The sequence below is a fragment of the Caloenas nicobarica genome, chromosome 3 (assembly GCF_036013445.1).
Source record: "Caloenas nicobarica isolate bCalNic1 chromosome 3, bCalNic1.hap1, whole genome shotgun sequence".
NCBI classification, from domain to species: domain Eukaryota; kingdom Metazoa; phylum Chordata; class Aves; order Columbiformes; family Columbidae; genus Caloenas; species Caloenas nicobarica.
The window spans coordinates 16823626-16845925 of NC_088247.1; the positions used below are offsets into that span (position 1 = coordinate 16823626).

At 43.8% G+C, this 22300-nt stretch overlaps 1 protein-coding gene across 1 annotated transcript in view; it reads left to right on the forward strand.

Annotated features, from left to right (window-relative positions):
- Positions 1-22300, forward strand: part of ADAM17 (ADAM metallopeptidase domain 17) — a 35615-nt gene that overhangs the window by 10761 nt on the left and 2554 nt on the right. Inside the window, exons 2-18 of the mRNA XM_065631194.1 lie at positions 1398-1530; positions 2985-3118; positions 3960-4048; positions 5954-6122; positions 6773-6903; positions 8654-8743; positions 11035-11148; positions 11684-11828; positions 12348-12436; positions 14581-14733; positions 15570-15769; positions 16785-16888; positions 17560-17694; positions 18785-18915; positions 19956-20034; positions 21217-21305; positions 21992-22048. Coding sequence (XP_065487266.1) covers positions 1398-1530; positions 2985-3118; positions 3960-4048; positions 5954-6122; positions 6773-6903; positions 8654-8743; positions 11035-11148; positions 11684-11828; positions 12348-12436; positions 14581-14733; positions 15570-15769; positions 16785-16888; positions 17560-17694; positions 18785-18915; positions 19956-20034; positions 21217-21305; positions 21992-22048 — 2042 coding nt within the window. The remainder of the gene's footprint in view (positions 1-1397; positions 1531-2984; positions 3119-3959; positions 4049-5953; positions 6123-6772; positions 6904-8653; positions 8744-11034; positions 11149-11683; positions 11829-12347; positions 12437-14580; positions 14734-15569; positions 15770-16784; positions 16889-17559; positions 17695-18784; positions 18916-19955; positions 20035-21216; positions 21306-21991; positions 22049-22300) is intronic.

A 22300-nucleotide genomic window follows, 5' to 3' on the forward strand; every position in this document is an offset into this window, starting at 1 on the left:
CGTGCCTGTTCTTAAGGGCTTTCTTGGGCTTTAGAGGGATGTATTTGGGGATAAATGATGGTACTGAGTGTTGGGTTAAAAAAAAAAATCAGGAGCTATACCAATCTAGATTTCAAGTTGGCAGTCTCAGCTTGTTGCACACGAGCCAGTAAAACTCAGCCTACTAGTGGTGCTCCTTACTTAAAAGTCCAATAAAACACATGAGGTTACTTGGCTGGGTGGTGTAAGGTGGTGCTCAGGGGCTCTGAAGAAGTGTAAGAATGTCTTTGCTAGTGGAAGCCCACTTTCATAGCTATCCTGTCTGGTTTAGAAGCACAACTGGAAATGGGGGGGAGGAAAAGGAGGTGTGTGTTTGTTTTTAAAATAAAGAATGACTGGATGAGCATTTCTGCCTCTTGTAACAAAACATAGCTGATTCCTCATTTGGTGCAGTGGAAAGAGTGAACAGATCTGGCAGAGAAGGAAGACAGTGATGTGGGAATAAAGGCCTTTATTTATGGCTGCAAATAGCAAATGAGTTGATGAGCACTCATGGAAGCAAAGGTGGTTGTCAGGTGTGCTGCTGGGTGGTGGGTGCTCTGGAGAGGAGTGTGGGTGGGTGCTCCTGGTGAAGGGATGCCTGACAAAGCAGCAGGAGGCTTTAGCAGCAAGAGTCCAACACTGTTGGCTGCCGGCATTGTGCACTTGTTAATGCTGGAGGCATCAGCAGAATATTGACCTGAATTTGCGTGCTGCTCCCCACAGGGGTTCAGGCTGTTAGTCTCACTCCTCTGGACAAGTTTTCATGTTCTGAGTTGGGAAATCAAAGGAGTTTTGTGTACTGGCAAGGTATTGGGAAACTGGGGTATCTGGAGGTGCCTAATATATCAGGTGCCTCAGTCATTTCGGATTGATTATGCTACGCAGGCATCTGTTTTCTGGCTACTGTTGGACAGAAAGGTAATAAATGCAGTCCTGATCTGCAGTGAATTTGGTACAAGCTTCTGAAATTAATTTATTTTCTTCCTCGGACTCAGATGGGGACCAGAAGGTGAGGAGGAAAGTGATTGACTCCTGAGAACTGGGGACTTTCTCCCCCATTTATTTTCCAGGGGCAGCCAGAGAGGCCATTGGCTCTGCACAGCTGTGGCAGTAGAACTGATGAGTTGGTTGCTCAAAAATTGCTATATGAAGTGAAATAAATTATTTGTTTGCCTCTCTCAGATCGTGTCTTGCACTATGATTGCTACTTGCCTACACAAAATGCACCTTAACAGAAATGTACAATAGTTACCCTAAAATTAGAGCAAACCATGGTCTTGCCATTGAAATGAGAGGCTCTGTTTTGCTGTTTTGTGTGTGTGTTGGTGAAGAAGAAAGTCTCTTGAAACTAAAAATGTTCCTTTTTGTTCTTCCAGATGCAGTTGAGTCCATGCTTTCCAACTACGACATCCTCTCTCAGTCGAGCATCCAGCAACACTCACTGAAGAAGAGGGACCTCCAGCCTGAGACACACGTAGAGAGGCTCTTAAGTTTTTCAGCCCTGCAAAGGTAATTAAATCATAAGCAATGAAATAGCATATTTTCTTTCAGTTTGTGATGAATAATGCACAGTTCCAAACCCAGAAATACTTACCTTGTTTTCTGTCATGACTGGCCAGTTCTTCTCAGTTAGTGATCTCCATGGTTATATAACTTCAGAGAGGCTCAGAGGAAACAGAAAAATAAGTTGTATTGTATTACTCTGCTGAAGTGGCAGTGATTTAAGATTTCTTTTGCTTTGCTCGTTACTTTCATGTAGATTACTTCCACTGATAGGGTTGAATCCCACTTATACCTCTTTTGGCAACCTTGTTGTACTTCTTGACTGTCCTCTGGTTCTTGAAAATCTCTGCCTTCAGTTTGGGGAGTGTATATGGTGTGTTGCCCGAGAGATTTACTGTATGTTTTTTTCATGGAGGTTTAATCCTTTTCATACTGAGTGTAAATGTCCCATTCAATAGAACACTTACTTTAATCATTTTTTTAATGAGACAGGAAACAGAAGCACAGGTGAAAGGGGAAGGAGAAGTAGAAAAGCGCAGGCATGAAGGTTGTAGGGATTTTATTGTGAGTGTCAGAAGAGTGCCTTACAGGTATTTGAGTACTGAAATCGTGAATCTGAAATGGGGGAGCAGAGTGAGAAAGAATAATGCTTTGTATTAAAAAGTGTAGGCTGATTTTGTTCATCTGACATCTTTGTCGTCTGTTCTCATGTGCCTTCCCCATCTGTCATCTACAACTACAGCTGTCATGCAAGTTGTTGGGCATATTTTTTTAATCCCTAAATGTTTGGAGTGGGTAGTTTGTGAGTAGCAAGTATAAAAGGTTAATGGGATCAAATGTCTGTCTGTCCCTGCTTTGCACTGTCTCGTATACCCTGACTTTATGGTGAGGTTGCAATACTGCCAATGATAATTACAGAATAATTGCAGAGAGGCATAGCAAAAATCTTTGACCCAAAGCCCACATAAACCAAGAGCACATGAGGCTCCTTCCAGAGAAGGTTCTTCACTTACTTCTTGGGATAGTCTTCAATTTTTGTGATGATACATAATAAAAATCTACAAAGTTCAGATGTCTGTTTATGGTCTTATGACTGTATTATTTCAGAAAGTAAGAACCTTAAGGTAATTTAATTTAAAATAGATGAACAAATTCCTTGGTCTGATTTTCTTTAAATAGTTAGCAGTTACTGGTTTTGCTTCACTGCAAATGGAGAAGGTGCATCATGAGCAAACTGTGACTGTTTTGGATTTTGGGGTTTATTTTCTACTTCTTAAGTTAAACATTTTTGACTCTTTGAAAATATTTACAGTTATGAATTACACAGTATGTGTTTCTGTAACCTGCTTATCAGAATTAATGCTTTCTAAATTATTTTGGGCTATCAGTAAAATGGAGGCTGGATGTATCTGTTATGTGTATACTTTGCTTAAAATAAATTGAAGCAAATTCTTTTACAGGCACTTTAAATTATACTTAACTGCAACTGCTGAACACTTTTCAGAAAAATTTCAAGCATTAATTGTGGATGGTGAAGGCAAGGAAAAGGAGTATCGTGTTCAATGGCAAGACTTTTTCACTGGACATGTTGTTGGTTAGTATGGACTAGACTGTGTGTCAGTGCTGAGAAATCACAGCTTTGCACGAGTCTCTTGGCCAAAGTAAATGGTGTATTGCCCTCATTTTTATCAAATAAACAAGTATGCTTAATTCTCATGCCCCTTGGGTTTTCTGTTTTTGTTTTTTGTGGAGTTCTTGTGGTGGGTTTTTGGGGATTTTTTTTTTTGTTTGGTGGCTGTTGGGGTTTTTTGAGCTATTGCACCAAGGTTCTAAGATAGGACTCTTCTGTTTAATTTGGCAGAACACAAAGGTACAATTTACTCAAGCGGCAGCTTGTGATGTTTGGTTTTTTTTGTTTAAATGATGATGGTGGCTTTAATTCCAACTGGAATGTAGGACTTGAATGTTCCTTGTCCCAGAACACACAGCTCGGGTATTATAGTTAGTGGTGATACAGTATTGCCCAGATTGTTGTATTAAAAGACTTTTAGATGGTTCTTGGCAGAGTACTTTTCTGTAAAGAAAGGGTCTCTTGCTCCGCTTTAGTCCAACACTGATGCTTCTGCTAAGTTGTTCTGAATTTTACACGGCCTTTGTGGTGAAAGTCTTTTCCACTGGAATGCAACACTTCTGCAAAATCATCAATGAATTCTGAGTCTCGATGACTATGACCATTGAGAAGTTAAGGTGGGGGGAGTGCTAGTTAATTTCATTTTTTTCTTTAAACGGGACAGTATAGTGTTCTTGGTGACTGAGGAAGGTAATCTGGCTTGAAGTTTAAAAGCAGTTAAAAAGACCCCAAACAAACAGCATCTTTGTGGAAGTGGATGCAAATAAAGCTGTATTAATTTATTTTTTCCTTGCTTATGTTAAAGGAGAGCATAATTCCAAGGTTGTGGCACATATTGGGAATGAAGACTTTACAGTAAGAATCAATACTGATGGAGAAGAATACAATATAGAGGTACGCTTTGCTGTTGAAAGCAATATTCAAACAATCATCTCTTTTCCCTGTGAGTATTTCTCTTTCTAGCTAGTCACATTGACAGCTCCGTAGCTCAGAATAGACTTGGTGGTGGTGGTTTTGGTGTGAGTAGGGAGGAGGGAGAGAAATGTGAAACCGATTTGACTTCTGCAAGTGTTGAATTTTATTAGTGAGTGACATTCTCTGATATTTGCATCTTTTCGATACATCATGGACCAGGTATGCTTTAAACAGGCAATGGTTTTAGAAACAGAAATGGTATAACGTTAGTAATTAGTGTTGATCATATCCTCTAGAATAACAAACTGTGCTGCCTTCTGAGCAGAGCTGAGATCTGAGCTTTCTGAAATTTTGGCTGTGTTACATCTTGGAATTTTTCCCATTCTTAGAGCTTGATTTGAAAATCTGGTATTTTTCCCTGCTTCCTTGTTTCTGTTTTTCACCATTTTCAATGCTTGTGTTATCTTAAACTATTGGTTTAAAAGAAATATTCAGCAAGTATATAATTAGAGACTATCCTAATGAGTTGTTCAGTGCAGTATATTCCCAGACACAAGCTGTATTAGAATAGCTGAATAACAGTAATTATGGCTGAGTGTTATATGGATATTGCAATTGTCTTCAAACCCAAGAATATGCAGAATTATGGGTAAACCTGAGAAATCGAGTCATGGTAAAGTATGAAAGGATGATTGGAATACCCAAACCGCTGTGCTTGTGTTTTGCCTTAAGAGCAGATAGTAGCCCTTTGGTTGTGGTTTAAAGCATTTTTGTGTTTGTGGTTTGGAGCAATGTAAGCACATCTCAGTTCCCCAGGCCGCCAGCCCCTTTGCTCCTCACTGGCTGTGTCTGTATGGCTAAAGGAGGACGGGCAATGGCTCGGAGGCTCCAGCTTGCCCACACTGCTGAACTGTTGGCATCCTAGGGTCAGCTTTGGCCCCTCACCAGCCCTGGATGAGATGATGCCCATGTGCAGGCAGAGATTGTGTGTGCCAGAGACCGTTCCCAAAAGGCAGCACGGACAAAGCCACTTGGCCATTGCCTTCCTTGGCTTTCATGGTCCTCCTGCACTGTTCAGAAAGGCTGTGGACCTTCATATAAACCCCTGGTTCCTCACGCCTTGTCCTAGGATGCAAAACGTGTGCCCTCAGTTTCCCAGTGTAGACACAGGGCTGCAGGGCCAGCACAGCCTTTGCATTGCAGGACCTTTTTGCTGTGAACAAAAAGCACAGTATGCTAAATAACAGTATTGGTTAAAAAAAAAAAATCATTAGTATGCATCTGCTATGGGAATTCGGAAAACTGTGTGACTTCGTGGTTTTCTTGTTTTCTTTGCTTTTGGAGAAATTTCCATGCTTATAAGTGACTTGGGTAGCTGTTGAATGTTGAAGAGCCTGCCTTCTGCTGTGAAGACTGCGTTCTGCTGTGCACTTAGATACTGTGTGTTGCCTGCCAGCTCCTGTGCATCCTGTTAGCATCCTCTAAGCATCTTCTCCCTGGCTGTGCCTCTCTTCAGACTGTTATGGAGGGAGTGGAGAAGCCCAAGGTGCCTCCTCCCCTTGCTCATGGTCTGGAAAGGAAGAAAAATTCTGTCTCTTCTACAGCCTTATCAGGTGGCGGCCACTGCTCTGTTGAGATGATTTTAGGTTTTTGGATGCCTGTGCAGCATAAAAGAATTGAACTCTATTGGCTTTCTCAGAGACATTGTTTTATCAGTAGACTTATTGCCGTGGGTGAAATTGTTGTGGTCCAAGGTATTTGTGTGTGTGTACACACAAAACTGGAGATTTGGTGGTAATAAATATAATTTTTTACTTATATAGATGTATGTCTTTGCATTCACTGTGTTCCTAACTAATTGCATTTCTGCTCTTGTGCTGCCAGCCGCTGTGGAGATTTGTAGATGATGTGCAAGATGAAAGACTACTAGTCTACAGATCCGAAGATATTAAAGATTTCTCACGATTGCAGTCCCCCAAAGTGTGTGGTTATTTAAAGCTGAATGAAGAAGAACTGTTGCCAAAAGGACTGGAAGAGAGGACACAAAATGAAGGTGAGTGTTGTCTGTACCTTGGGAGAGCAGCATATTTGAAATGAATCATTTTGGTTGGAAGAGACCCTCAAGGTCATAGAGTCCAACAGTTAACCCAACAGTGGCACTAAACCATGTCCCTGAGAACCTTATCTACGTGTCTTTTAAACCCCTCCAGGGATGGTGACTCCACCACTTCCCTGGGCAGCCTGTTCCAATGCCCGACAACCCTTTACATGAAGAATTTTTTCCTAATATCCAATCTGAACCTCCCCTGGCAAAAGTTGAGGCCATTTCCTCTTGTCCTACCACTTGCTACTTGGGAGAAGAGACCAACACCCTCCATGCTACAACCTCCTATCAGGTGGTTGTAGATAGTGATAAGGCCTCCCCTCAGCCTGCTTTTCTCCAGGCTAAACAGCCCCGGTTCCCTCAGCCACTCTTCACAAGACTTGTGCTCCAGACCCCTCAACAGCTTTGTTGCCCTTCTTTGAACTCTTAATAACTGTTGAATTACTCAATTTCACTACTATACATTCCTTTCCTTACAGTAAGTTTGAGGACCAAAAATTCAACTAAACTCATGTTCATGTTTTAAATAAGGATAATAGATACAGCAGTGGCAGTTTTACAGAATGTTTATTTAATTATATTTAAAATGTTCACATTAGCAAGTATCCATCGGAAGAAAAGAGCCGTTACAGAGAACTCCAAAAACACGTGCAAGATGTTGGTAGTGGCAGATCATCGTTTTTTCAAGTATATGGGCCGTGGGGAAGAAAGTACTACTATAAACTATTTGGTAAGTAAATATAACCTGTTACAATTTACTGGAGTAAATGGAGGAAAAAAAGTGTGATTCAGTACTTAAAACAACATGCAGATTATACTACTTTTCTACAACATATGTGTTTACTTCATGGTTGTGTATGCTTTTAACCTGGAAAAGTGTTAAATCATGCTTTAAAAATATTTTTCTAATGGTGATACTGTAGTTAAGTAGTCTTCAAGTTTCATTTATAAACCAATCCCTTCCCTTCATGCACTTCTTGTGACTGTGCTATTTTCTGCCTAAGAAATTTGCTTCTTCCAGTCAGAGCTTTAGAATCTCCTGGATTTTGAATTCTGCTCCAAATGATCCAAGCATCTTTAAAGTTCAAGCATTTTTAAAGCTCATGTGAGAAGCAAAAGCAACTTGTATAGGGTTTTGGGTTTATGTGTGTTTTGTTTTGGTTTGGGTTTTTTTTCCCCCAAATTCTTCCAGGATTCTCTGTCCAGAACAATAAAATTGAAGCAGACACTGTAAACAATTTGCTTGGTTTTACATGGGTGTTGTGAGTTAACTCCGCCAGGCAGCTCAGCCCCACACAGCCACTCGCCCACTCCTTCCTGGTGGGATGGGGGAGAGAATCAGAAGGGTAAAGGTGAGACAGCTCACGGGTTGAGGTAAAAACAGTTTAATAGGTAAAGCAAAACAAGGAATTAATTCCCTGCTTCCCATGAGCAGGCAGGTGTTCAGCCATACTCAGGAAAGCAGGGCTCCATCACATGTACTGGTTACTAGCCAAAAACAGTACAATGGGGTTGTCTACCTGACAAGTTTTTGTGAAATAAAACACCTGCCCCCAGCCTTTCAGCAGCAGTGGAGACTGTAGGTTTGGAGACTCAAGATAAAACCAAATGAAACTGATTTTGGAGGCCTGTTGTTTATCAAGAGTTTTTCTGAGCCTGAATCTTTGACATGCCAATCACTCCCTTCTGCATTTGTTGGCTTTTTGACCTTTCTGTCCCCAGAAGTATTTACACTGCCCAGGTAACAGAGCCTCAATTCCTGCATTAGCAGAGATGCTGTTACCTCAGCGTGTGACACGTGACTCTTCCAGGCTCGCCTACCCTTGCGTTTCCTGGGTAGATGTATACTGTAAACAGAACAGTGGTTGGAAAACTGAAGCGTAAACTACTACCTAGGGGCCCTGAATGTCACTTTCCATTCTGAGCGAGTTTGATGGTTTATATTTAGGAGAAGGTGATTTTTAAGAAGATGAGAACAGCTTGAAAAGGGGGTGTTGATAGTGAGCACTGAAGAGAGACACTCTGGAACCTTGTGATTGAACCATAATGAGGAAAATAATAGGTTTTTGGCTGCAAGAGGGAAGCAGGCTCAGAGGTCAGTTAAGCTAGTTAAGCATCAGTAAAAACAACTCCCTCCTCTGCCCTTCCCCTCAAAGGAACCTGGAAAACTAGTACATGAACAAAGCATTTCCCAAAATGTCGTGTTCTTATTATTATCATTCTTCTACTACACAAATGAAAGTGATAAATGGGAAAGTTTGTACTGCTCTTTTATGACGGAAAATTTTCAGAGATATTTGATAGCACTCTCTGGATCCAAGTGCTGTTGTTTTTGGATGAGTGAGTAGTTCTGTTATGTGAGGTTCAATTTTAATTTGAAGTGAATGTTTCTAGATAAGTATGTTGCAGCTTCTCTGAGTGTCTTGAACTTTATTACATGAAAGCTTGGAATTAAGTAACTTATTTTTGTTTCTACATAGATTGAATTGATAGACAGAGTAGATGACATCTACCGAAATACTTCCTGGGACAATGGAGCCTTCAATGGGTACGGCATACAGATAGAGCAGGTATTCGCTGAACTATGCAAAGCATTTCTAATTTAAAGGATAAGAACATGTTTTGGACGTTAAGGTTTCTGATTATTTTGTCTGGATTAGAGCTAAAATAATCAAATCCCACATTATTAACTCTTTATATATTTATAAACATTAATGAGGTCACCCCTCAGTCTCCTCTTCTCCAAGCTAAAGAGCCCCAGCTCCCTCAGCCTTTCCTCATAAGGGAGATGCTCCACTCCCTTCATCATCTTCGTTGCCCTGCGCTGGACTCTCTCCAGCAGTTCCCTGTCCTTCTTGAACTGAGGGGCCCAGAACTGGACACAATATTCCAGATGAGGTCTCACCAGAGTAGAGTAGAGGGGAAGGAGAACCTCTCTCGACCTACTAACCACCCCCCTTCTAATACACCCCAGGATGCCATTGGCCTTCTTGGCCACAAGGGCACAGTGCTGGCTCATGGTCATCCTGCTGTCCGCCAGGACCCTCAGGTCCCTTTCCCCTACACTGTTCTCTAACAGGTTGTTCCCCAACTTATACTGGAACCTGGGGTTGTTCCTACCCAGATGTAAGATTCTACACTTGCCCTTGTTATATTTCATTAAATCTTTCCCTGCTCAACTCTCCAGCCTGTCCAGATCTTGCTGGATGGCAGCACAGCCTTCTGGCATGTCAGCCACTCCTCCCAGCTTGGTGTCATCAGCAAATTTGCTGACAGTGCACTGTAGTCCCTCATCCAAGTCATTGATGAATATATTGAACAATACTGGCCCCAGTACTGAGCATCGAGGCACTCCACTAGGTACAGGCCTCCAACTAGACTCCGCCCCATTGACCACGACTCTCTGGCTTCTCTCCTTCAGCCAGTTCACAGTCCACCTCACTACCCAATTGTCCAGACCACACTTCCTCAGTTTAGCAGCAAGGATGCTGTGGGAGACTGTGTCAAATGCTTTACTGAAGTCAAGGTAGACCACATCCACCGCTCTGCTATCATCTGTCCACCTCGTTATGTCTTCATAAAAGGCTATGAGGTTGTTCAAGCATGACTTCCCTTTGGTGAAGCCATATTGACTGCCCCTAATGACTCTTTTATCCTTGATATGCCTTGAGATGGCACCAAGGATCAGTTGTTTCATCACTTTCCCAGGGATGGAGGTGAGGCTGACTGGTCTATAGTTACCCGGGTCCTCCTTCTTGCCCTTTTTGAAGACTGGAGTGACATTTGCTTTCCTCCAGTCCTCAGGCACCTCTCCCATTTTCCAAGACTTGGCAAAGATGATGGAGAGTGGTCCAGCAATGACCTCAGCCAGCTCCCTCAGCACCCATGGGTGCATCCCATCTGGACCCATGGGTTTATGGATGTCCAGATTGTTTAATTGCTCCCTAACCCAGTCCTCATCAACTGAGGCAAACTCCTCCATTGTCCTGACTTCCTCTGGGGCCTCAGGGATACAAGGCTCAATTCAAAGGTGTTTTTTCCAGGATGTGAGCAATTCTCATTTCTCTCAGACATACTGTTACGCACATATTTAATGTGTGTGTCTATGACTGGTGCTTAGCTTACAAAGCCTGAGTGGACCCCAAACACAGATGAAAAAAGCACAAATCCTGCCTGAAAAGCTCTAATAACTCCCTTTAGACATCACAATGTCATGATAGTGTAGAGGTGGGTATAGGATGACCACAGAGGGTGTAGTGACTACAATTTATATGATGGCTCCTGAAAGTTAGTGCACAGAATCTGAGAAAGGTCATTGAAAGGAAGAGGAATCCTTTGGCTCAAAGTACTGCAAGAGCTGTGATGTGGAGCACGGGGACTCATGGTACAAGCTAGCGGCCCTTTCCTGGGAAAAGGTCTGCAGAAACAAGGAAAGAGAATTATTTGGGCAGGGAGGTCAAAGAACACGATGCACTAATTCTAGGTTACTGGGGAAGTAACAATCCTTTAAAATACGTTTTGGTTAGCTAGAACTCTGAAGTGGTTTGGGGTTATCTATACAAGGAGTAAATACTGGTTGTATTTGGATAGTGGTTTTTGATAGAGTAACATGCATCTCATAACAGAACGTTACATTGAAAACTGTTGATGTTGCTCTATAAAATGGGTTGTGTAGTTGCCTGTGTGTAGTCAGTGTATCTTAACTAGTGAAGGCTGAAAAGTTAATATTGGAAGCATGCTGAGTCTGAATTTTTCTTCTTGCAGATCTGTTGAGACATTTAAGATTACATTTAAAGCTTTTCTGTAGCTGTAAAATTGATCAAAATTCATCTACGTTGTTGTTGCCCTTTTTGAAATGTAGATTCTCATCCACAATGAGCCACATGCTGTAAAACCTGGAGAAAAGCATTACAATATGGCAAAAAGTTACCCAGATGATAAGAAAGATGCTTGGGATGTGAAAATGCTGCTAGAGGTAGGTTGTAACCCTTGAAAAATCGTGGCTGTTACAGAGAATTGCTCATTCTACTGCTCTGTAGTAACAGATGAAACTCCTCTGCTTCTTTCGCATGACGTGTAGATGTTACACAAAGTCAAACTGGCTGATATGCCCTGTAGCCCATGGTAAAGGGCTCCTTTGCATAACTACAGAGCACATACCAATTAGAATTATTAATATGTGGCCTGAGTCAGAAAGGCAGTTCTGATTATGTCTGACCCTGAGACTGGCTGCCTGGTGACCTCATCAAATTATTGTACTTGGTTTTCCCCTCTGTGAAAAGGGGAGATGAATAGACAAGTTATGTAAATGAATGCGTACAGTGTACTTGGGTGTTCATTTAATTTTCTACAGCTCTGTAGGATAGCTGAACAGCTGCATCTTCTGACTTAACCAGATCTAGAAGATGCTTGTCTGGCTCATTAGATAGACATTCGTATCTATAGACTTGTAACATGCACTGTGAAGTGTCTTAGAAAGATTTGACCCTTTTTTTTTTTTTTCTTTAAAGCAATTTAGCTTTGATATTGCTGAGAAAGCAGCTCACGTGTGCCTTGCTCATCTCTTCACGTATCAAGATTTTGACATGGGAACACTTGGACTGGCCTATGTTGGCTCTCCTAGACCTAACAGCCATGGTGGCATTTGTCCCAAAGGCAAGGCTTCTTTTCCTTCTGTCCCAGTTGTGGGTTGAAAGCTAGTTTTTGTTACTCGTGTTTAATCATCTTCTCCAGCTTTCATGGAGCATGATGTGTTATTTGCCTAGACTCTAGTCTTTGTTTTTTAGATAGGATAGATGGGCATTTTCTTGGCTGGAGCTGGAAAAAGGAGGGAGGGAAAGATAAAAGTCACTAAGCTCTCTGGTGTGCACAAGCTGACTGAAGCAAACCCTAGACCAAGGGCTGCTTTGTGTGGGTGCATCTTGTAGCGGTTCTGGAATGGCACATGCTTTTTTCTTGGAAATTTCTTATATCTTCCCGTTTACTGCAATACATGAGCTGTTTGTGCTGCACTTGAAAGATTCCCCACTCCAAAAACTGGCAAATGGCAGGGTCTTACTGGTGAGCCTGCGAGAACAGTAAAGCTTTTTGTTTCCCCAAACAAGGATCTCCTCCAAGAAGATATGAAACCCAGAAACATATTTGTCAATTTTTGTTACTTTCTCACTTCTATAGCATATTATAGTCAAATTGCAAAGAAGGACATCTATCTGAACAGTGGCTTAACCAGCACCAAGAACTATGGGAAGACCATCCTCACAAAGGTAGGAGAGTTTCCTCCTCTGCAGAGCATGAACGTTCTGTGTATGTATGTGTGTGGTGGTGATGTGTGCCCCTGGATTGCTCATTTGGATTGCTCCTGTGTGCCCCTGGATTGTGACAAGCTCCTGTGCCCACTCGGAAACAAGCTGCTGGCTACCCAATTGAGTCACATCCCTGGGGACAAGGATGTAGGTCACAAAACCATCATTTTTGTTCTTGCTGGCAAGGGGAGTTGCCACTGAATGGAATTCAAGATTGAATTCACTGCACAACGGGAATGAGGAAACATAGCTAGTGTCTAGTAGGAGCTGTAGTTGTCCAGATATAAACAGGATTTTGATATCTAAAGATGAATTTAAATGTACTTTGCTTGAAAAACAGAACAAAACAAAACCAACCTCATCAGCCAAACCAAAAACAAACCCTCAAACACAACAAGCAGTATTATACAACAAGTAGCCTTATAGTAAGAATAAAATTACTCTGCTGATTCAAAGAAGAAAAAAAAGTAACGTGTTTGCTATTACATACACCTCCAACATGCGGATGGACGATTGTGTATGCTTGGTCTGTTCCAATTGCAAGATAAAGCAGGGAAAGTAGTGCAGGCAAAGTAGGAGGCTTAGTTTAAGCCTTTTAATGGAATTCCTCTGCCCTGATTTTTCTGTGTGTCCTGAATAAGTAGAGCAGAGAACAGGACAATAGACAGGGCTTATTACTGCTAATACTAAGCGTAATGTAAATTGATACTGCCTGGATCTTTTTTCATGCTTGATGAGATAGTAAATACATAAAGGCCTGAATATGAGCTTTGTCTCAATAGATACCAGGGCAGTGCATGTGTTTGCATATACCGAATCTTTGCAGTTGGGCATATTTCTCTTTTGCTGACTTCTGCTGACTTGTCAGCTGTGCTTTTCTGTAGCCTGATAATAAAGGGAATTCATAATTGATGTGTGGGCTAAAACTTGGCACAGAAGCTGTCAAGAAGCTAGGAAAAAAAGACAGTGAAGCTTTGTGTAGAGGGATGTTGACAAAGAGTTCAAGCCGTTGCCATGCTATTTGCATTTGTTGTTCAGTCTCCAAGCTCGAGTTCTGCCTTGGATTACAAAAGAAATGGAATTTGCTGTCTTCCAGTAGCAGGCACAGAGCCTGGGATGAGGCAGCGGGAGCATTATACATTGATTTCACAGGGAAAGTGCCGCATGGTGTCCACTCGGGTTTAAACAAAGAAAAACCTCCTTAAACCCCTTCCCCAAATTAAACATGGTGAAGCACAGGGGTGCTTCTGGGCAGCTCTCCTGTCTCTGGCTCTCACGTTAGCTGTGCCTACACTGGGCACCGCTGCTGCTCATTGCAGTGTTTGGTCCTTCCCGTGCCTGCACAGCACCAGAAGGGACAGCTGGCTCATCAGACTTCCTTGTCTCTGTCATGAACTGCTCAGTTCCTTGTGGTTAGCTTTTATTTCAGTTTTATTTGTGGCTATCACCTTATGAGTGTGACAGCAGCTGCCGAGCAAGGCACTGTGGGCAGGTGTGCAGCGAGGCAGAGCCCGTTCAGGATCCACAGCAGAGAGAGTCCCATCTTGCATAAATGATGTTGGAAATCCATCCCTGTTGAGCCACAGTTGTACATGTCTTTCCTGGTAATCATGCAACAGAAGAGCTTAGTCAGCACTCTAATGTCATCATCCATTTAGAAGAAATAATTCTAGTAGTAAGATATGGTAAACAAGAGATTGGCTAATTGTAGTTGCTTGTTTTTCTTTGGGTTGGTTTTCATTTCAACTTTTTATGCCCTCCAGCTATTTACAAGTAAATTTTGAAATTTTAGGTATCTGCATTGTATTGGAAACAAGATTGAAACAGTGGGACAGCATTTTGCCTTCAGCATTGGTTTAGTATTCAGACCTAGTCCTGAAACTTGCCTTTGGAAAAGGACCGTAGTTTTATTTGCCTTCAGTTCCCTACTTCTTCTTCTTCTTCAAAAAAAAAAAAAAAAAAAAAAAAAAAATTGCTCATAGGGAAATCCCTTTCCATCTCAGTGTATCTTAGAATTGCTGGTAGTCTGGAAGTAGCTGGGATCTCCTGTCCTGTCGTCCTCGGTCTGACTTTTTTCATCATTGCTTTTTTCATGTTCAAAAAAGGAGGCTGACCTGGTTACGACACATGAACTCGGACACAACTTTGGAGCAGAGCATGATCCTGATAGTCTGCCAGAATGTGCCCCCACTGAAGACCAGGGAGGGAAATACGTTATGTATCCAATTGCTGTCAGTGGAGATCATGAAAACAACAAGGTATAGTTGCATAGTTTTCTATCCAGGTTTCTGCTGTGGTCAGTGACCCTTTGCATGGAAAGTGTATTTAGTTAATGATTCCTGTAGCTTGAAACAGTCAGGAATGTAATAGATTAGCCATAAGAAGAAAATGTAACTTGCATGCTGTTGGGTTCTCTGCAAGATAAACTCATATTTGGATTCTGATTGTCACCTGGAGTTCACGGCATGTCCAGGTGCTTTTTTAATTGTTGTAATGAGCTGTGGCCACACGTTCCTTAAAGCAAGTCATCCGCAAGAGTCAAATACAGGGCGTTCAGTACCAGGCAGCGCTGGGGTGGTTGGGAGCTGTTACAGTTGGGGAGGGACTGCCAGGTGCCACGGCTGTGGTGCTCCCAGCAGTGGGCACTGGCAGCGGGCACTTGGGGTCGTGCCTGTTCTGATGAGAAACCAAGATCATCGGGGGAATGACTGGTCTGCAGTCTGGTCTGACTTGTTGTGGTTCCTGCCTGGCCATGCTGCCGAGCGGCAGCGTGGGCTCTCCCCATTGCTACAACTTCTCAGCCCTTCCCGGGGATGGTTGCTGGTGCTCCTGGAGCTGGAGTTGGCTCCGTGACCCTGAACCAGACTGCATGTGGGTGTCCCTGCATCGTCACATCGCACTGTCCTTTATGGACCCAACCATTACTTTCCCATCTTAGAATTTTTCCAAGGTATCGAGCTGGCAGTCCAGAGGGAATGACTGCTCTCTGAGACACCAGAATTTGGAGGTGAAAGGAGGCTGAGACTGTTTTAGGTGCCTTGTGGACAGAAAGGCTCATTCCTCAGTGCTGCTCTTTCCTCTCGTGATTCTCTAGATGTTCTCAAGCTGCAGCAAAAAATCCATCCATAGGACCATAGAGATCAAGGCCCAGGAGTGCTTCAAAGAGCGCAACAACAAAGTGTGTGGGAACTCCAGGGTGGATGAAGGGGAGGAATGCGATCCTGGCCTCTTGTACCAGCAGGCTGATCCCTGCTGCTCTGCAGACTGTAAGCTGAAAGACGGTGCCAAGTGCAGGTAAGGGGACATAAGCTACAACTTCTCTTACACGGGAGAGAAAGATGGGCCGGGCTGAAAGCCCCTAATGCCACCTGCAGTGTCACAGACCTATCTGTTCCTTGGCTTTAAGGCTAAATATGGGAGCTGAAGACAATAAAGGATTTCAGGAAAGGCTGCTATGTATATGCAGTCTTCGCATACGTTAATTTTTATAGCATTCTGTTACTTTTTCTGGGAGATGTCAAGAGCTACAGGCTTGGAGATGGTGGTGGTTGTTATATTTAAGAGCAAAATGAGGCACTCAAATTAATATTAAAAATTTCCTGTGAAAATTTCCTGTGCAAATACAATTTTTTGCTTGCATTGCAGGGTGGCTTTAAACTGGAATCACATACTGGTATTTTCAAGAGTGCTGCAAAATGTGCTTGAGCAGACAATACAGTGACTGCACTGAATGAGTTCTCTTTCTGTTCTTGCCCTTTGGGGTGTTCCTGGCACTGTTGAAATGTGATGTCCAGCCTAGTTTTTCAGACTTCAGCTCTCCCCACCATGTAGCAGTAGCGGGGTTGCGCAACTTGCAAGAAATTATTGAATTCTTTAATGACCGTGTTTTTATGAAGGGTCTTCTTGCATTAGATGCAGAACAGAGACAAAGAGAGTGCAGAATAAAGAGTAGTAAACAGGGAAAAAATGTGTGAGGAAGAAAACAGTGGAAGATCTTCTCCAAAGTTGCACAGCAAGTGACAAGACGATCCAGTTGCCTTGAATAAATGTAAAGGTCCCTGAGTTTTCTCTCAATACATTGTACTTTCTACATGCTTCTACCTTTGGGAAATGAAGAGTGAGTGGGTGTGTAGAAAGGTGGTTGTGGGGGGGGGCAGATAGGGCAATGGTTTTGAATCAGTGAGTCAATCTCCAAGAAGCAGTGCTTTTTTTTTTTCCCATAAATATGTGTTTTCCCTGGCTTTGTCATGCTCATACTTCTCTAAAAAAAATTTCTTTATTTCTTCTTTTCATTTTGATCTTTCCACAGTGATCGGAACAGTCCCTGCTGTAAAGGCTGCCAGTTTGAAAGTGCACAGAAGAAATGCCAAGAAGCCATAAATGCCACTTGCAAAGGAGAGTCTTTTTGCACTGGTAGGACATGGTTCTGTCCTCTTTACGTCAGCCAGCCAAGCGCTCCAGGCTCAGTGTCCTGTTCGATCTGCTTTCAAACTAGTGCCCTTTATTCATCCGGTACATGTAATTTTAGAGACCAGTTAAGCATCACGAAATTGCCCTATAATGAGTTTCATTGTAGTGCAGAAGTCACTTGGTGATTTACTGCCCAGCAGAACGTGAAAAATGTTGATTTCCGCCCCCCACCCCCCCCGCCCCTTTTCTTTCTTTCCCTTAAAAAAAGAAAAAGCAGAACAGGGCGTGTCACTGTGAGGGAACAAAAATGAGCTGAATCTTGCCATAGAAAGGGTGGAATTACTGCAATTCCCCTTCACTCCCCCACTTGTTTGCTTCCTCCTCCTAATCTTTCCTGGAGGCAGAGAGTCACGTCAGAGCTGCTGCTTTGCTGCTGGTCCCTCCGGGCTCTGCTACCTGCTGCTTGGTTGCCCCAGTTGTTGAAAGCCTCCAAAGCCGCTGCTGCCTCTGGGAGGAGCTGGCAGGCAGCCTGCAGATGAAAGCCAAGAACAAGCTATTGGGGTTCCCCTGGATGAGTCTGGATGGCCTTTATTGCCCTTTTTCCTTCTGCCCACTTGGGTGCTCTGCCCTTCACTCTAACACAGTTCTCCCACCCTGTTGGCCTCCATCTGCAGGGAACAGCAGCGAGTGCCCCCCTCCAGGGAATGCTCCAGACGACACAGTCTGCGTGGACATGGGGAAGTGCAAGGATGGGGAGTGTGTGCCTTTCTGCGAGAGGGAGAAGAACCTCCGGTCATGTGCGTGCAACGGTGGGTGAAGTGGAAGTGAACTGAAATGCATCACTTCAGCTCAGCTCCTCGCAGAGCACTGGCCTCGTTGTAGGGTTGCCTGTTGGAGGGCAGAGTTTCTGTTTGCTGAAGAAGTTTAAACTGTTGTTTTTTCAGGGCTGGTGTGTTCTGTTTGGAAAAGGAACGTAAATGTCTTCTGGTGGTCTGGGTTTGAAGACATTAAAATGAGACTGATGGTCTGGCACCCCAGTTAAAGGGGAGGGCACTCTCCCATCTTCCACCTCCTCTGCCACAGGCAGATGGGAGGGAAAGTCTGACTGTTCTCTGATTATAAAGAGATCCAAACCAACCTCTGGACCGGGCATCTGGCAGAGGAGTGGTGGCCTCCAACAAGTGGTTAAAGAAAGATTTCAAAGAGGTTAAAGTGTCATGAAAACATAGGACCACTGAGTCTAGTCTCCTGGTACTGCAAACCTGTCAGTCATATATTTCTGTCAATAAGCTTGGCTGTTCACTTGCTCTCATCCCTGCTCTTAAATCTGGTAAAGCCACCTGGGAGCAGGAGGAAAGCTCCACAGGGCAGCACAGGGAACTGCTCTGAGCCCCACCGTTTGAGGTGGAGGGTATAGCCCAGGAGAGGGGTGCCTAGAGGACCCAAGTCCAAGAAATATTTAAATCTGTGTCTCGGATGTGTTTGGAACCTCTTCTCCTACCTGTCGATTCCTGCAGTGTTGGAGCATCAGCCTGGAGAACTTGGTCCCACTGTGTCCCCTCGTGTGTGGCACAGGGCATCTGGTTGAGTCTCAGGCTTGGTCATCAGAGTGCTGGAAGCCGGGTGACTTGCACAGTCCTGCCTTCCCCAGGGGGAAGCTGGGCAGGAACACGGCCAGCCAGGGGACACGTGGGGCTTTGCGTCCGCCTGGTTATGGGTTGCAGCTGACTCTTGGTGCTGCTGAGGAATGGGTTTGTTCCTTTATTATTCATCCCTGGAGGGCTTTAAAAGATGTGGAGATGAGGTTCTTAGGGACATCGTTTAGTGGCAGTGTTGGGTTAACAGTTGGAGTCGATGATCTTGAGGATCTCTTCCAGCCAAAATTATTCTAAATTACAGAAACAGATAATTCCTGCAAGGTGTGCTGCCGGGATGAGCAGGATAGGTGCATCCCTTACGTTGATGCTAACGACCAGTTCCTGTTCCTGCGCAAGGGGAAGCCTTGCACCGTGGGCTTCTGCGATACAAATGTAAGTTTTCCCAGAAGTCAGTGTGCTGTGTGCTCTGCTGCTGTGGTGGGGTTTGAGGCCTCCATGACGAGGACTGTGCTGGTAGAGAGAAGCCAAAGCTTAACATGCTGCTGAGCACGGTGATACTGTGTAAGTACCTCTCCACAGGGTAAATATTAACGGGTGTCTGAGGCTGCAGGTGAAAGTTAGTTCTGCAGAGACCTGTGCAAGGTGAAGCTGTTACCTTCTGCTGTTGCTTATTGCCTCTTCTGCTGCCCCCCACAGCTCAGCCAGCCGGCAGTTTGTGCAGAGGAGGTGAATGATCTGTAAGCTCGGCTGGCTTTGCAGTGCTTGCTATTTCAGCTGTTCACGTTAACCCAATTAATTTTCACTGAAATAGTTCAAGCCAGGGAGCAATGGCATGAAGATGTGGCTGGCAGTATCTGATGGGGACAGCGAGCCCATGGCAGGGAGACTGGTGGGTTGCAGGCTCTCAGTGACCATATCCATGGTACAGCTGCACAGACAGTCGTGTCACCTGCAGAGCCCAACAGCTGAAGCTAAACTGAATGTTGGCAGAAGTGAATTTGGGAGGACATGCCTCAGCCCTTCTGCCAGCAGAACTGAAAGGCTGATGATTTGCTGTGTTAAACCAGCACAGCCAGATCTGGGAGCAAGTCTGTCTGTAACCTTGGGCTCCTGAGAGCTGCTGCCTTCTTGGTGGGTAGAGGGAACTGAGCCTTCTGGTGCTTAAACTTCTCCAGAAACTTCAGCTTCATGTCCCCTAACACAGGGTGAGGGTGGGGCAGTTTTTGCATTTTTCGGATATTAAAACTTCATCTGTTTCAGACAGCAATAGAATTGAAACTTTTGCCAAAAATTAAGGCAGTCGAAATGGACTGGTGCTACTGGGCATGAGTGTAAACCTGTATTCTGAATGTGAGCCAGGTGCTGCTGTGTGTGTAGTTTTTATCTCATCATAACCTTTATATCTTCTTCCCTCTCCATCTTATGCTTAGATAGCGTAAGATCATTTTGTAAATAAGTCTTTACTTTTGCAGGGTAAATGTGAGAAGCAAGTGCAGGATGTGATTGAACGATTTTGGGATTTCATCGACCAACTCAGCATCAATACTTTTGGTAAGAGATGTAACCATATCCATTGGGGTTTTGTTAGTTCATGACATGAACCTCTAAAGCCTCGGAGGGAGGTAAGCTGGCTGTTTCTATTCACCTGAACCTGTATGCAAGGGTAGCTAGTAGCTGTGTTTCATATATATATATATATATACACACACACATATATACACACACATATATTTTATTTTTTCCCCTAAAGTTTGATAATAGTGACCTTGCCTTTTACAGCTGAAAGGATGGCAGATTATTTTGCTTATTTCCACTCTGTTATTTTCTAGGCATCTTCCAAGTTTGTAAAGGAGGTGATAGCTTCTTGTCTGAATACCACAAAGTAGGTCAATTAGAGAAAAGTCGTTCTAGAGGTCAGCTAGATTTAGCGTAGCATGAAGGGGGCCTCAGTGGGATTTGAATGTCGGCAGACTGGGAAAGGGAAATTTAATTTCTCCCTCATTTAAGCAAACCACTGTGGTCACATGCCTCAGGCTGTGTGCCTGTCCTGAGTCACTGCCCAGCGACTGTGCGTGGGGCTCCTTGGTGCTGACACCCCCATGCAATCCGAACAGGCAGCCCCTCGGTGCAACCCCCCTGGGTCTCATTCTGTGTTACTGGAACCATCCCAAACCTGTTAAACAGCCGGTGCTGGACAATGACTGGATAACTCCATACGCTTATGGTAATGCTGTGCCTATACAGTGTAATTATCTGGGCTTGGGGCTTTCAGTCTTTAGTTCCAGGGTCAAAAAGTTGTTTCTTAGGTAATTGTTAAAGCTATTTAGCCTGCTCAGGTAGAGGCACTTTGTATATCTTTGATATTCACATATTTTGGTTTTGGAGGCAGTCTCTTGACTATAAAATCTGAATTTGGTAATAGACTCACAGTGTGTCTTGGATAATCAAGAGGGCAGCTTGGCTAACTCGATATAGCCATTTCCCAGTCAACTCTATTAAATGTTACAGCTTGTCAGCATTTCTCATCAGAGAAGAACAGAGGAAAAAAAAAACCCTATTATTGCTAACACTAGATACAATTTTCTGAAATGGTATAATTTCTTGTCTGTGCATAGTCCTGCAGCAGTTCTGTGGCTTGGCTTGCATGAGCAGTGGCTGCAGGATGGGGACAGATGTGTGTGCTCATGAAACTGTATTTGGTAGGTAACTAACAGATTCGAACTGATTTCACAGGCAAGTTCCTAGCAGATAATATAGTGGGCTCCGTGCTCGTCTTCTCCTTACTTTTTTGGATTCCTCTCAGCATCCTCGTGCACTGTGTGGTGAGTAAGCTGTCTTTGAGATGCCTGCTCTGTTGGATTGAGCTGTAAAATACCCTTTGTGTATGAAATAGCAGATGTCTGTGGGAGAAGGGGCTGGGAAGTTTTTAGCAAACCCCAGGGGGGACTCCAGCACATGCAAGACTTACTGCTCCTTCAAGAGGCAAAACTCCTGCTGACCTCTGCCGGGCTCTGGCAGACCCAGTGCTGCCGTGGCTATTCTCTGGAGCACTTCCCATTCTTTTCTTGGCAGATTTTCTTCCTCTGCCTCCCCAGTTCTACCCAAGTATAATTTTGGTAACTTCCGTTAGAGTCAGAGTTGGTTTTTTTTTTTTTTTCAAGCCCTACTAGGAAATAAGACACCCACATTTTGTGGGGAGAGCCAGGGCAGAAGGTGGTCTTAGTTGAGCTTGGGTGGATGGGTAAATAGAGCTGACAGCAACTGAGAGGGTGGGCATGTGGCATGATGCTGACAGCAGCGTGGGGCTGGAGCAGAGGGTTCCTGTTCCCACAGGCACCCCTGGGATGGATGAGAAGGCCTGGGAGGTAGGAGAAGGGAAAAGAGGCTCATGCTCTGCTGTGTCCCTGCAGGGAAGTGGGGACAGGGACCTCAAATTGGGAAACTAACTTTCTTATTTTGTGTGTGTGTGTGTGTTTTGTTTTGCTTTTGTTCGTTTGTTTTCCAATAGGACAAGAAATTGGACAAGCAGTATGAGGAGAACACCAAGTCCCTGTTTTGCCCCAGTGTAAGTTGCTGTCTGAATGTGAATTGCCAGAACGCTGTCCCATGTATTTTAGAAAATCTGAACCTAAGGTGTGTGCAGGGTGTTTATCAAAGAAGTGATAGTAGACAGACCTAGAGCCTCACGCTGTAGATGGGTGAATCAGTTTGAGGGGAAACTGTTTTCTTGAACAAGCCTGTGTTTGATCTACCAAGCACCGCAGCGTGGCAGGGTCTGATTCCTTCCTGTGAGATCTGTGCCTTGGCCTTGCTGACA